Below are 15,652 nucleotides of genomic sequence, written 5' to 3'. Positions count from 1 at the left end.
GAAAAAAGAAGATGGCCAGTAGACAAAACTCAACTGATTTTCTTTCTTTTCTTTTTAAGAGACAGGATCTCACTCTGTCACCCAGACTGGAGTTCAGTGGCCTGAGCATGATAATGTGCTATTTTCCATTTTCCTGTGTTGTTTCCACTATGTTAACAAATGAGCCTTAAAACACCGAGCAATGTCCGAGCACAGTGGCTCAAGCCTGTGATCCCAGCACTTTGGGAGGCCGAAGTGGGTGGGTCGCCTGAGGTCAGGAGTTCGAGACCAGCCTGGCCAACATAGTGAAACCCCATCTCTACTAAAAATACAAAAAAGTCCACATTATCAGTTTTTTTTCTTTTATGGACTAGCTTTTGCTATTGTATCTAAAAATTTATCACCAACCCTAATCCATGCAGGTTTTCTTCTATAACTTTTATATTTCATATTTGGAAATTTAAGTCTATAGATTATCTTGAGTGACTTTTTGGTTGACCCATGAGGTTTGTGTCTTTGTTCACTCCCCCACTGTGGTTTCTGTTGTTCTGTCACCACTTGCGGAACAGACTTTTCTTTCCCCATTGAATTGCGTTTGCCCCATGACAAAAACAGTTAGCTGTATTTACTCGGGTCTTTTGGGTTCTCTATTGTGTTCCACTTGTCATTTTGCTTATTCCTTCACCAATATCAGTCTTCATTACTTTAGCTTTGTGGTAAAGCTAAAAATAGTAAGTTATTTTTCCTAAACGAGGAATATCTCTGCATTTATTTATATTTTTTTATTCCTCTCAACCATGATTCAGTTTCCTGAATGCATATTTGTATGTCTTTTGTTAGATTTTTACTCAGTGAATTGAAATTTTAAAGAATATCATTTGCAATAGCACGCCCAAAATTTAATTCATTAAGTTCAAATTATTCCTATACATTATTGCTGATATAAAAAAATCAGCTAGGCCGGGCTCGGTGGCTCACGCCTGCAATCCCAGCACTTTGGGAGGCCGAGGTGGGTGGATCACGAGATCAGGAGATCGAGACTATCCTGGTGAACACGGTGAAACTCCATGTCTACTAAAAATATAAAAAAATAGCCAGGCGTGGTGGCAGGTGCGTGTAGTACTGGCTACTTGGGAGGCTGAGGCAGGAGAATGGCGTGAACCTGGGAGGCGGAGCTTGCAGTGGGCCAAGATCGCGCCACTGCACTCCAGCCTGGGTGAGAGAGGGAGAGTCCATCTCAAAAAAAGAAAAAAAAAGGGCTTTTCTTATATGACCTTTTTACGTTGAGGTGATTTCCTTCTATTCCTAGTTTGTTCAGTGTGTTTGTCATGAGAGGTCAATTTACATTTTAAAAATTAAGGTAATAGACACCTTATTCAGTATACCTTTATAGATAGGATGAAACAAGATGAAGTTTTATCTATTTTTTTAAATCTTAAGAAAATAAGCAATGCCCCCGATAGAAGCATAGGCCTTAATGATACTTCAGAAAACATTTCCAAATCGCCCTTGGATAATACTTGGAATCATCACTCTCTGATTCAGAATTCTCTGTCTCTGATGAGAAACTCCAGAGTTAGGCCGAGTATAGTGGCTCACGCCTGTAATCTCAGCACTTTGGGAGTCCGAGGAAGGTGGATCACCTGAGGTCAGGAGTTCGAGACCAGCATCGCCAACATGGAGAAACCCCACCTCTACTAAAAATGCAAAAATTAGCTGGGTGTGGTGGTGCACACCTGTAGTTCCCAACAACTCACAAGGCTGAGGCAGGAGAATTGCTTGAATCCGGGAGGCGGAGGTTGCAGTGAGCGGAGATTTTGCCACTGCACTCCAGCTTGGGCGACAGAGGGAGACTCCGTATCAAAAAGAAAAAAAACAAAGAGAATCTCTAGAGTTTGGAAAGATTTACCAACCAAACCACTGATTTATCATCACCTTTTAATCAAATCTCCTTGGATGGCCGTCAGAGTGGAACAGAGTAAACACCAGAAGGTAAGTATTTCCCAAATCCTATTGACAAGAAACCTGCCTCATAGATCCAAATACAGGTAAGAGAAGGAGAATGTAGAGACTATCCTAGGAACTACTGCCTTCCTTTCCTGATCTCTTTAGCACAGTGTCTGATGTCATCATTATTTTAAGAGTTAATAAGAACAGCAACAATAATCACTACAATGGTGTTATTTTCTCAGTATTTTCAGACTTTATTGTAAGCATTTTACATGAATAAACTTTACGTATAGTACCTATTCAACTTCACATATAGTACCTATTAAGTAGATGCTATAACTACAGCCATTTTACAGATGAGAAAACTGAGGTATAAAAATGTTCAATTATATCCCTGGGATCACATTCAGTGTTGGTGCAGTCTAATCCAAAACTCCTTGTCTAAAGCACTTACAAGATCATTAAAAGTTTCATCGTTTTATAAAGTTTATGCTGTCTTACCCATACGTCTTTACATCATTCGTCCAATTGATTTTTCAACCTCAGTTTTTCTCTGTTGTAGTAAAGTGAGATTTGCACTAAAACACTCTGATTAAGGGAAACTTCCAAGTAAATAGACAATTCATACTGTGGATGGTCCCACAAGGAGATAGGGTCCCTACCCTCATAAGGGACCCATTCTGATCACAGGAAGCAGCTTCCAGCCATGAGGAGTTTCAGGTTCGAAGATTGAAAAACAACAAATAAGAAGATGGTTTAGGACTTCATATAGGTTACATCCTATTAAGTAAAAATATATTCTTCTGGAACCAATTTCCAATGCTCATTCCTGTAGAAGGCAGTAACAGCTCCTTCCTCTGGGCTCCAGTTAGGGAACAGTCCTGTTGTTTGGAATTACTTGTTTAGCCTCCTGCTGCCTCTTCATTGTGAGCTCTTCAGGAGTCTATTCCATACCTGATGCTTCTCAGAACTCCCAAGCCCAGCTCAGGGCCTCTGAGAGCCTCCTGAGTGTTTTCTGAACGACTGATTCCAAGTTTATGAATTAAACTATAAATAAAAGGGTTAAGGAAGGCTGAAAATATCCTTGAGTTAGAGTTCAACTGTACAGATATATCAGGACTATGAGATAATTTTCGTTTCTTAATTTTCTGCAGGGGCAGTGGGTGGTTTGAGACAGGGTCTGGCTCTTGTGCCCAGGCTGGAGTGCAACGGCTCAATCTCAGCTTACTGCAGCCTCCATCTCCTAGGTTAGTGTGATCCTCCTGCTCAAGCCTCCTGAGTACCTGGGACCACAGGCATGCACCACCATGCCTGGCTAATTTTTATGTGTTTTGTACAGGCAGGGTTTTACCATGTAGCTCAGGCTGGTCTTGACCTCCTGGGCTCAAGCCATCCTCCTGCCTTGGCCTCCCAAAGTACTGGGATTACAGATGTGAGCCAGCACACCCAGTCTGTGAGAAAAATTATTTTTTTCTTCTGTTTTCTTTTTCTTTTTTTTTTTTGAGACAGTTTCACTCTTGTTACCCAGGCTGGAGTGCAGTGGCACAATCTTGGCTCACTGCAACCTCCACCTCCTGGGTTCAAGTTGTTCTCCTGCCTCAGCCTCCCGAGTAGCTGGGATTACAGGCACCTGCCACCACACCTGGCTAGTTTTTTGTATTTTTTGTAGAGACAGGGTTGGCCAGACTGGTCTCAAACTCCTGACCTCAGGTGATCTGCCTGCCTCGGCCTCCCAAAGTGCTGGGATTACAGGTGTGAGCCACTGCACCTGGCGAGAAAAATTATTAATCTCACATTCATACTGTATCAAGTAGCTCAAAAAACACTTTGAAGAACATTATTAACTTTCATGTTCACTACAATATTAAGAATTAGCGCCAGGGGCAGTGGCTCACACCTGTAATCCCAGCACTTTGAGAGGCAGAGGTGGGCAGATTACCTGAGGTCAGGAGTTCGAGACCAGACTGGCCAACATGGTGAAACCCCACCTCTACTAAAACTATAAAAATCAGCTGGGCATGGTGGTGGACACCTGTAATCCCAACTACTCGGGAGGCTGAATCAGGAGAATTGCTTGAACCCAGGAGATGGAGGCTGCAGTGAGCTGAGATCGTGCCACTGCACTCCAGCTTAGGCAACAGAGTGAGACTCCCTCTCAAAAAAAAAAAAAAAAAGAATTAGCATAGGCTGGGTGTGAGGGCTCTTGCCTATAATCCCAGCACTTTGGGAGGCTGAGGTCGGTGGATCACTTGAGGCGAGGAGTTTGAGACCAGGCCTGGCCAACCTAGTGAAACCCCGTCTCTAATAAATATACAAAAATTAGCTGGGTGTGGTGGCACGTGCCTATAATCCTAGCTTCTCAGGAGGCTGAGGTAGGAGAATCTCTTGAACCTGGGAGGTGGAGGCTGCAGTGAGCTGAAATCATGCCACTGTATTCCAGCCTAGGCAACAGAGCAAGACTCCTTTTCAAAAAAAAAAGAAAAACATGTATGCCAACTTCTGGATTGGGAAACTAAAGAGAAATTCGCTAACAATACACCCTTATTCAAGCAGACAAGCAGAATTAGTACAGGAACTAACTAATCTAATTCCAAAACCAAATATTCTTTCCAGGATATGGCAACATGCAACTTTGACTTCACTTTCTTAGTTGTCTGGATATATTTTTGCCAATCATCTCTTTGTTCTGCTCTGAACCTTACTGCCCTATTACCTCATTTTCCGGATATGCTTTGTCCCTCTGTGCTTTTCTATATTTCCCCTTCCATCAAAAGTCTAGTAGTTTATGGAAGATTCCCTCCTTCTCTCTGTAAGCCCTTATCCCCTTCTTTCACAGATCTTGTTGATTCTCCAGCTAGTCTTCCCAAGTATTCTTCCTCCTTCCCTTTAACTTATATGCAATGTTTTGAGAGAAAGTTGAAGGAAAGAGCCTTAGACATGGGTTAGAGGCCCAGATTCACTACCCACTTAGACCTTGTCTTTTCCCTCTAGTATTAGACACTCTAGGTACTTCCAAGGTTTGAACATTAACTAGAGTCATGCATATAAAAACAGTTGCAAGCTGTAAAGAACTAAAGAAATGTATATTGTCTTTTAATATGTGACTCTCACATTAAAGGGAATGCCCAAGGCATCATTCAATAATGAATCTAGTTTGAAAGAATTGTCAGGAACGCCAAATTTACTGAATACAAGTGGCTGAGAGCAGGCTCAGAAACCAGTGTCCCCTCCTGGAGAAGCAAGTACCTCTGGACAGCACTCTAGACTAAAACTGGGTAAGAAAAAATTTGAGGGGACCTTAGTCCCTCTATGTCCTCTAGAAAGGTTGATGAGTATGGTGTATCTATGTGAGGTGGACTTTGGATAGGCCTGGGCTTAAGCTGGACTCAACTGTGAGACTAGAAGTTAGATGCAGTATTTTGTTAAAATTATTTATTTATTTGTTCACTGAGACAGAGTCTTACTCTGTCACCCAGGCTGGAGTGCAATGGTGCGATCTCGGTTGACTGCAACCTCTGCCTCCATGAAAATAGCGATTTTCATGCCTCAGTCACTCGAGTAGCTGGGATTATAGGTGTGCGTCACCGTGCCCGGCTGATTTTTAGTAGAGACAGAGTTTCACCATGTTGACCAGGCTGGTCTCAAACTCATGGCCTCAAGTGATCTGCTCAGCTCAGCCTCACAAAATGCTGGGATTACAGGCTTGAGCCACCGTGCCTAGCCTTGGATACAGTATTGAATAGCATGTAAGAACATTAACTTTGAAGTCACTCACTTGGGTTATAATCCACATAGAAGCATTGGGGCCTTCGGCAAATCTTCTAAATTCTATGAGCTCCTGAATAGTAATCTATAAAATGAGACCAAGTATATATAGCTCATATATTGTTTGAAATCATTACATTAAATATAAATGAATTGATACATGCGAGGTGTCCAATAAGTACCTTTCTGATAATATATATTCTTTTGTGCATTTCTACATTTCCTCTTCCATCACATGTCAACTGGTTCATAGAAGACCCCCTATAGACACTATACTTTCTTAGCGTTGTATGTCCAGGCCTTTGTTCAATGCCTAAGATGTAATGTACTCTCAAGAAATATTTTCTGAAAGAATAAATGCACGAATGAAACATTTTGTAAGCAGAAAGGTTGGGAGGTTAATGGGATAATGAGAACAGATAGAAACTAAAATTGAATAGGCATCTACAGTCAGTGTGGGTGTGGGGTCTAAGTCTCTCTGAAGCAGTAAAGAGGGGGAGACTAGAGTATGTAGAAAGGTAGATACTAATTCGATGGTAGGAGATTTCACATTTTCTTATGAAACAAGGACGAACACCCCAGACTCCCAATTTTACCCGTCTACTCTTCTCCAACCTAGAACTCAGGAGGAAGGAGACTGAAGGAAAGATGTATAGCCTGTGAGAAGGAAAGGGTCATGCATACAAAGAGGTCAGCGAGCCGCAGGATGATGACTACCTCTGTAAGTGACTCTTTCAGCCACTCACACAGCTTGCTGTTACGTCCTGGTACAATAATTTCATCATTTGGCCCGCAAATCTTTCCCTTAATTGAATGAATTAGAGTACAGGATTGGGGCTAAATAATATGAGTGCCAAGCTCTTTCTGAAGCTCTTATATCAAGGAACATGCATTACAGCTTTCCTAATCCCTGCTTCCCTCACTTCCAGATTGTGAGATGTGTCAGAACTTCTTCACTGACAGCTGTGCTGCTCATGGGCCCCCAAGGTTTGTAAAGGACAGTGCAGTGGACAAGGGGCATCCCAACCATTCAGCCCTCAGTCTGCCCCCGGGGCTGAGAATTGGGCCATCAGGCATCCCTCAGGCTGGGCTTGGATTATGGAATGAGGAATCTGATCTGCCACTGGGTCTGCACTTTGGCCCCTATGAGGGCCGAATTACAGAAGATGAAGAGGCAGCCAACAATGGATATTCCTGGCTAGTAAGAAGAGCCTGCTGTTTCCCCTGTTCTGTCTTCCCACATCCCTTCTGTGCCTTTGGTGGGACATCACCTTCTACATGTTAGGATATAGGTAGGGGTAACATGGTTAGCTCTGTGTACTCAAGGGTCTTTGCATGAACATGGAACTCCTATTTCGAGATCAGAGGGTACATGGCAGCAGAGTGGTACAAAGACAAAGAAGTGCATCCTCCCTTGTGGAGCTTCTGCTCTGATTGGACAAACCAACTCAGATGTGTAGATGATCACTAAGGTGCATGCCATGTGGTCTCAGTTGGCAGCTGAGGCTCTGCAGGCCCAAAGGCCATTGATGACCGTGGAGTAAAATAATTCTTCAGATTTTTACCCTCTAAAAAGCCTTTACCTTATCTTTTTGAAACTCAGATCACCAAGGGGAGAAACTGCTATGAGTATGTGGATGGAAAAGATAAATCCTAGGCCAACTGGATGAGGTAAGGCCAGTAGCTCTCTGAGTTTCAGAAAGAAACTTCATCTCTCACAAATCCAGATTTCCTTCCTTCTCATTATGCCTCCCTCAATGATTTTCACATCCCATATTTCTATTTTTCTCCATACAATGCCGTTTTATACCATCAACTTTTAGAAATAAAAAATAAAAATATAGATATTATGACTTATTGCCATCAAAACACAAATATGTATGCTAGACAAAATTAAGGCACCAAGATAAACCTTGACAAGGTTAACTCATGCTTTAATTTATGTAATCCACATTTATGAAGCACTTAGTATGTTCCAGGTTAGGAAGTGAAGTTCACTACTTGAACAGAAGTGAGCTGCAGGATGACCCAGCCCCTTTCCACAATGGGCTCTCATTCTATCACAGAATAGAAAAATGAATCAACTATTACTGTTCTATGTTATTGGGCCAAGAGAAAGAAACTTCTAAGTTTCTCTAGGAATGTGGAGAAGTCAGGTGAATGGCATCTGAGTGAACTGTAGAGTGATTAGACGAAGGCCTGTCAAAGAAAGATGGACTTGAGCTGAGTGTAGAATGATGTGTGCACTAATCTAGAAGCAGAGCAGATGATCAAGCACCAAGTTCTGTGGTATAAAACAGAATTAATTTAGAGTTTAGAGAAGCTAGAAGTCAGTGTGTTTTGTGGCCAATCAAGGTGGAGGTAAGTCTGGAGTTGGGCTTTGAAAAAATGGTTGATTAGGCACAGCAGGGAAGCATTCTAGGCAGGACGAGCACTGTAGTCAGAAGTGCAAGTTCATATGACATTGTGAAAGAGATTTAGGAATGAGCAGAAGTTCCCGGAGGAGTGGTGGGAGCAGTCAGCACTAGACCATGGAGGCCTAGACCAGCAGGTGATGGGCCAGACCTGGATCTGACAGGCACTGGGACCTCACTGCCTCTTTTCCTTCCCTTTGCTTGCCTTGACCCCAGGTATGTGAACTGTGCCTGGGATGATGAAGAGCAGAACCTGGTGGCCTTCCAGTACCACAGGCAGATCTTCTATAGAACCTGCCAAGTCATTAGGCCAGGCTGTGAACTGCTGGTCTGGTATGGGGATGAGTACGGCCAGGAACTGGGCATCAAGTGGGGCAGCAAGTGGAAGAAAGAGCTCATGGCAGAGAGAGGTAGGCATCACTGTTACTCTTTTGAAAGGACTGGGAAGAAAGAATTATCGTAGAGAATTGTCGTGGTTGAAATCTTAAGTAGAGTAAAACGCCGTCTAAAGTCTAAAATTTTACATCAGTGGCTTCCAAAATTAAAGATTCATGTTATATGTCTTGCCTTTTTGGAACAGTTTTTATATTTTTAAATCTTTGTTCTGATTTTATATTCTAAGTACTTCGTGCACAAAGTATATAACAGCATATAGTGCTGAAAGACTTAAAGACAAAAATCAAGTTCTCAAACACCTACCGGCTCTCCCAACAAGGTAGTTTCTTCTGGCATTTCCTTGATATTTCTTAATGATACGCATATGTTGTTATTCATTCATTCATTATCTCAATTAGCTGACATGTGAATTCCTACTCTGTGCCAGACGATGTTGCAGGAACTGTAAATACAGATTGATCAAGACAATCAAAAAAACTACTCTTGAAGAGATGACATGTGAATTAGGGAACCATATGAACACACACAGACATATGTGTAATATCAGACGGTAATTAGTGCTTTGAAGAAAATGAATCCAGAAAGAATATCTGAGATCAGTGTGAGACCTGGGGGTCAGCGTGAGACCTGGGGTCAGCGTGAGACCTGGGGGTCAGTGTCAGGTGACAGTAGAGTGTTGTAGGGGATTGTCAGGGAAGGTTTCTCTTAGGAGACAGCATTTGAGAAGTGCAAGTGCCTGTGGGCCAAGGATTCCTGGGTGCAGCTAGTGCAATGGTCCTGAGGCCAGAAAGAGTTCAGCTTCAGTTCATTTTTGGAAAATAGGCTGCCATGGGTCATCCCCTCAGAGCTGCTCCAGTTTCCAAGTGAGAGAGAATGGTGGGCAGGACGAAGGTGGGGAGCATGGCGGTAAGCCTGAGTAGGGATATATTTTGAAACAAGACTTCCTTTTTTATTTAAAATGGGCTCAGACTGAATGAAATAACTCAAACATGAATACTTGATGTGCAGCCTGAAAAAGAGCATATTCTCATTTTATGATTTGTGGAATCTGAAATAGAAGCAGTCTATGCACCTAGTTGGGGCAGCAGGACCCAGAGTCCTTTAGTCAGTGGGACCTGGACCACTCTGTGTTGGCCAACCTGAATCCCACTTCCGGAGGGAGAACCAGGCACATAACAGTCCTCAATTAAATATGTCCTTTTGAATGAGGGTACTCAAATTCAGATTTGCTAACACATCTCTTTAACCACATTTGTGGATCTCCAGCCTGAGTGCTCCTAATAGATCCTTTTCCCCTCTTAGGAAGTCACTAAGGGCAATCTCACCTAAGTCATCAAGTGTGTTATTTCTCAATACAATAAAATAGCTGAAGACCTTGTGTCAGCAAAAGTGGCCAGGGACCAGGGAGGGAGCATGTGGCAGAGGGTGGTCAGGGAAGGCTTTATAGGACTTGGAAGATGCATGCGGTGTAGGGGAAAGGTCACTGCAGTTCCATCTGCGTAAGGAATGACGCTGCCCCTGATGCTGCTTGAGGTTACCCAGTCTGACTGATATGTAGAAAAGGCCCAAGATGTGGGATTTCTGGATTCTTTAAGATGTAGTGAATAACAGTGGAATGGAAAAATGGACTATAAATGTCCATTCAGCACTTGGTGGGAGAGAGCTTGCATTGTTAACATATGAAGAATGACTGGTTCTTCATTTGATCTTCATACCTTCATATGTGGTAAGGCCTGAACAAAACATCTATCCTGACCAAAAACTTCCTCTTTCAGAACCAAAGCCAGAGATCCATTCATGTCCCTCATGCTGTCTGGTGTTTACAAGTCAGAGATTTCTCAGTCAACATGTGGAATGCAATCACTCCTCTCAGAACTTCCCAGGGCCATCTGCAAGAAAACTCCTCCCACAAGAGAATCCCTGCCCAGGGGATCAGAATCAGGAGCAGCAATATTCTGATTCACGCAGCTGTAATGACAAAACCAAAGGTCAAGAAATCAAAGAAAGGTCCAAACGCGAATAAAAGGATATGGCAGAGGGAGATTTCAAGGGCCTTTTCTAGCCTACCCAAAGGACAAATGGGGAGCTCTAGAGTGGGAGAAAGAATGATGGAAGAAGAGTCCAGAACAGGCCAGAAAGTGAATCCAGGGAACACAGGCAAATTATTTGTGGGGGTAGGAATCTCAAGAATTGCAAAAGTCAAATATGGAGAGTGTGGGCAAGGTTTCAGTGATAAGTCAGATGTTATCGCACACCAAGGGACACACACGGGGGGGAAGTCCTAAATCTGCAGGGAGTGTGGGCGGGGCTTTAGCCAGAAGTCACACCTCCTCATTCACCAGAGAACACACACAGGGGAGAAGCTGTATGTCTGCAGGGAGTGTGGACAGGGCTTTAGCGATAAGTCAAGCCTCCTCAGACACCAGAGGACATACAGAGGGAAGAAGCCTTATGTCTGCAGGGAGTGTGGACAGGGCTTTAGCCAGAAGTCAGACCTCCTCATTCACCAGAGGACACACACAGGGGAGAAGCCTTATGTCCGCAGAGAGTGTGGACGGGGCTTTAGCCAGAAGTCAAACCTCCTCAGTCACCAGAGGACACATACAGAGGAGAAGCCATATGTCTGCAGGGAGTGTGGATGGGGCTTTAGCCAGAAGTCACACCTCCTCATTCACCAGAGGACACACACAGGGGAGAAGCCCTAGTCTGCAGGAAGGATGAGTAAGTCATTAGTAATAAAACCTTATCTCAATAGCCACAAGAAGACAAACGTGATCACCACACACTTGCACACCCCCGCTCCGAGGTGGCTTCAGCGGAAGTCTGCTGACCCCTTACATTCCCTGAGAGTGTAAAGTGATCGGAAATAACTAATTAAACAAATCTGCCACTTTCATGACTGGAGATGAGGAAGAAAAAGGGATAGTTCTGTAAGTGTTCGGGGGATGCCTCCACAGGAATTCAACCCCCAGAAAGACATAAACTTGGAGTCCATCAGGTTTAATTATTGAAGAATCGATTCCCAAGTCCAGGAAGAGAAATGTAGGATTTTAGAGAGTCGCAGCAGGGAAGAGAGCTCCCTGGTCTCCTGGGAAGTGTGGCCTCTTCTCCTAATGGACCCTTCTCCTCTGCTGCCATACTCCCCCTTGGCTCCCCGTCTCCTCTCCTGATTTCCTCCAATCTCTGTAGCCCCAGAAGTGAACACCAGATAGGAAAACGCGTATGTGTATATATGTGTTCACGTGTGCTATATGTGTTAAGCCTGCATGCATGGGTGTGGGGGTATGTGCCCTCCGTGTATGTATCTGTGTGAGTGTGGGGGTTTCAAGGGTGTGCTAGGAATAACGCTCAAAATCCTAAGGAAATTGGCCAGGCGCGGTGGCTCACGCTTGTAATCCCAGCACTTTGGGAGGCCGAGGCGGGCAGATCACGAGGTCAGGAGATTGAGACCACAGTGAAACCCCGTCTCTACTAAAAATGACAAAAAATTAGCCGGGCGTGGTGGCGGGCGCCTGTAGTCCCAGCTACTCGGAGAGGCTGAGGCAGGAGAATGGCGTGAACCCGGGAGGCGGAGCTTGCAGTGAGCCGTGATTGCGCCACTGCACTCCAGCCTGGGTGACAGAGCGAGACTCCGTCTCAAAAAAAAAAAAAAAAAAAAAAATCCTAAGGAAATTGAACACTCTGAGAGAAGAGAGACACATCCTCTCATATTGTTTTATATTGTTTTACACTCAGAAAAGGAAAGAGAAGCAAAACTAAAGGCAGGTAGCCTGGCGCCTAGGAACCAGACCTGAAACCAAGGAGCCAGACCCAAAACCAGGCCTGGGACTGCCTCACCTAAGCCTGGTAGTTAAAATTCGACCCCTGACCTAGCAATTGATGTTATCTATAGATTATAGAAAGACAGTCTGAAACTTCCCAGTCTGTTCTGTTTCACTCTGACCATCGGTGCATGCAGCCCCTGTCACGTGCTCCCTGCTTGCTCAATCAATCATGACCCTCTCATGTGGACCCCCTTAGAGTTGTGAGCCCTTAAAAGGGACAGGAATTGCTCACTTGGGGAGCTTGGCTCTTGAGAAACAAGTCCTGCCGATGCTCTCGGCCGAATAAACCTCTTCCTTCTTTAACTCCGTGTCTGAGGGGTTTTGTCTGTGGCTCGCCCTGCTACAGATGGTCTCAGGGTCCCCGTAGAGGATCAATGCAGTGGCTGAACACCGGGAAAGAACTGGTACTTAGAGTCCAGATATCTGAAACTTGGTAAGACTAGTCTTTGGAACTTGTTTACTCCGTTTGAGTGGAAGCATGGCCTGATCACCCACAGTGTGCCTTTATCGGCACTTTGGCTTTGGTTTTGGGTTTGACTTGGTTTGAATTGCTTGACAGGACCAGTCTTGGGAATTTGCCCACTCCATTTGAGTGGAAGCGTGGCCTGATCACCCACAGCATGCCTGTACTGGCACTTTGGTTTTTGTTTTTGACTTGACTTGGATTGCTTGATAATTTGGTTTTGGTTTTGACCTGGCTTGGATTTCTGGATACTCTGATTTTGGTTTTGATTTTGGTTCAGTGTAAACTGCAAAAGTGTGTGTGCGCCCTTTTTACCTATTGTTTGTTTGTGGTGTGTGTGTGGTGTGAGCATGGTGTTTTGTCTCAAAGAAGCATGGGTCAGGCACAAATAAGCCCACACTACTAGGAACTATGTTGAAAAATTTCAAAAAAGGATTTAAAGGAGATTATGAAGTATTATGACACCAGGAAAACTTAAAACTTTGTGTAAAATTGACTAGACAGCATTAGAGGTGGGTTGGCCATCAGAAGGAAGCCTGGACAGGTCCCTTGTTTCAAAGATATGGCACAAGGTAACCTGTAAAGCCAGGGCACCCAGACCAGTTCCCGTACATAGACACCTGGTTACAGCTGGTTTTAGATCTCTCCACAGTGGTTGAGAGAACAGCAGCATAAGTGAGGCAGAGAGAGAGAGAGACAGAGAGGAGAGAGAGAGAGGCAGAGAGGAGAGAGAGAGAGACGGAGAGGAGAAAAAGAGAGGCAGAGAACAGAAAGAGAGAGGCAGACAAAGAGAAGAAGAGACAGAGGCAAAAGGAAAGCCAAAGAGAGATACATACAAGTAGTTAAGAAAAAAAAAACCAGTGTACCCTATTTCTTTAAAAGCCAAGGTAAATTTAAAACCTGTAATTGATAATTGAAGGTATTCTCCATAACCCGATAACACTCCAATTACCACTTGGTTGTCAGTGTAAACAAGGGCGTATCCTGAAAGCACTGACGCCTTCCTATCAAAAATCCTTAACCCAGTAACCCACGGATGGCCCAAATGCATTCAATCTGTAGCAGCAACTGCTTTGCTAACAGAAAAAAAGTAAAGCAGTAACTTTTAGATGAAACCTCATTGTGAGCACGCCTCACCAGTTCAGAAGAATCCTAAATCAAAAAAGCAAAAAAAGTAGCTTACTACCCAAAAAAAATCTATACCAATTCTAAGTTAATTTGGACAAACAAGGTCTTATTAATAGCAAAGGATAATTAAAATCCCAAACTTACAAGGTATTCAACAAAAGTAAAATTTGCTATAAGTTAACAGCATAACATGTATTGTACTAACTTCCATTCTTGTGGCCTTAGACAGTCTAGTCCACAGACATAAAAGAAGTTCGCTTTGAAAAAGAATGGTTATCATCTTCAAAAAAAAAGGAAAACAAAGGGGGGGTGTAATTTATGTAAAAAGAGTATTATACGGTAAATTCTTGTCCTGAAATAAATTAACTGGTTGTTTAAAGAAAGAAATATTTGTAGTAAGTCAGAAAGTTGAGGCATGTCAAAAAATTGTCTGCGAAAGTCATAAAAGAGAAAAATGTTATAAAAAAGGAAGAACTGTTGTATAATTTAAAAGTAATTAGGCCTCCTAAATGTAAAACTAAAACAAAATTATAAGGAGGCATAAGAATATAAATTTTTGTCTACATTAAAAGGTTAAAAATATGTATATTTTGTTTTAATGTTTAATCAAGTTTTAAAATGTTAATTGGAAAGAAAATTCCGTGTGTAAACATTGGCTAAAGTTAAAGAGGTATCATCTAGTTTTTCTGTAAACTGGACATTAAAATAAAAGCATAGCAGGTTTTTCTTAAAGCACCAACCTGCTCTTTAGCAAAAATTATAAAAGGTTAAAAAGACTCTATAAAATCTTACCTTATAGTCAAATACTAAAAAGTGGATAAATATGTCTACAAGGTTTTATTAAAATTAGGTTTAACATTAATAACACACTAATATAAAGGTAAAATTTAACTTATCTCATATAAAAATCATACAGGAAGCATTGTTAAATATAAAATGGTATGTGGCTTTTTTTGGTTTAAAAACTAATAAAATTAGGTGTTAAAGGAAATTTCTCAGTAAAAAGACACTAAGGACTATAAAATCCACTGCCGAGGTCCCCACATTGAAAACAAAAGGTCAGTTTCTTAAAAATTGTATACTTGGTTTATCTTCCACTTTCCTTTCCCTCAAAAACTAAATGTCTTTCAGCACATGTACCACCCCTGGAATTTCCGGTAAACCAGCCACAGCCTGAAGATCACTTTCTCATCAAAGGGTGGAAAGAAGAAAAACTCTAGCCCACCTGGGAAGGACCCTGCCTTGTGCTGCTAACCACCAAGACTGCTGTTCGTACAGCAAAAAAGGATGGACACATCACACCCGAGTCAAGAAAGCACCACCCACTCCAGAGTCATGGGCCACAGTCCTGGGGAAAACCCCACTAAACTAAAGCTAAGAAACATTTAACTCTTTTCATCTATTACTCTTTCTTCTTTCCTCATTCTATTGCTGACCATCTAGTTATTAACATAACCAAGTCAATTTCACCTCAAACTATTGCATTTAGTGCTTGCCTTCTTATACCCTGCGGAGAATTGCCAAATCAAAGACAGCTTCCTACTTCAGAAAAGTACTTCTGTCCCTCCTGACTCTCCTTAGACTGAGCATTAGTGAACTAGGACCATTTAATCTGGGGAGATTTCAGTAAAAACCCCAGTGCCAACCAGGAGTCTTGCCCCCCAGTGTAGAGCTTTCATGCCATAGTTGGTCCAATGTTCTGTGGACCACTACAGAGCAAGGATAGACTGCCC

At 42.8% G+C, this 15,652-nt stretch overlaps 1 protein-coding gene across 1 annotated transcript; it reads left to right on the top strand.

The window, feature by feature from the left end:
* The first annotated feature begins 6,631 nt into the window (after positions 1–6,631).
* Positions 6,632–11,229, top strand: LOC129457743 (histone-lysine N-methyltransferase PRDM9). The gene is given in 7 exon segments (XM_055233218.1): positions 6,632–6,895; positions 7,298–7,365; positions 8,325–8,518; positions 10,280–10,517; positions 10,519–10,782; positions 10,942–11,105; positions 11,192–11,229. Coding segments are annotated over 7 exon segments (1,230 nt in total).
* Positions 11,230–15,652: the final 4,423 nt, after the last annotated feature.

The sequence above is a fragment of the Symphalangus syndactylus genome, chromosome 11 (genome assembly GCF_028878055.3).
Source record: "Symphalangus syndactylus isolate Jambi chromosome 11, NHGRI_mSymSyn1-v2.1_pri, whole genome shotgun sequence".
NCBI lineage: Eukaryota > Metazoa > Chordata > Mammalia > Primates > Hylobatidae > Symphalangus > Symphalangus syndactylus.
This window is presented reverse-complemented; position numbering and strand designations above follow the sequence as displayed.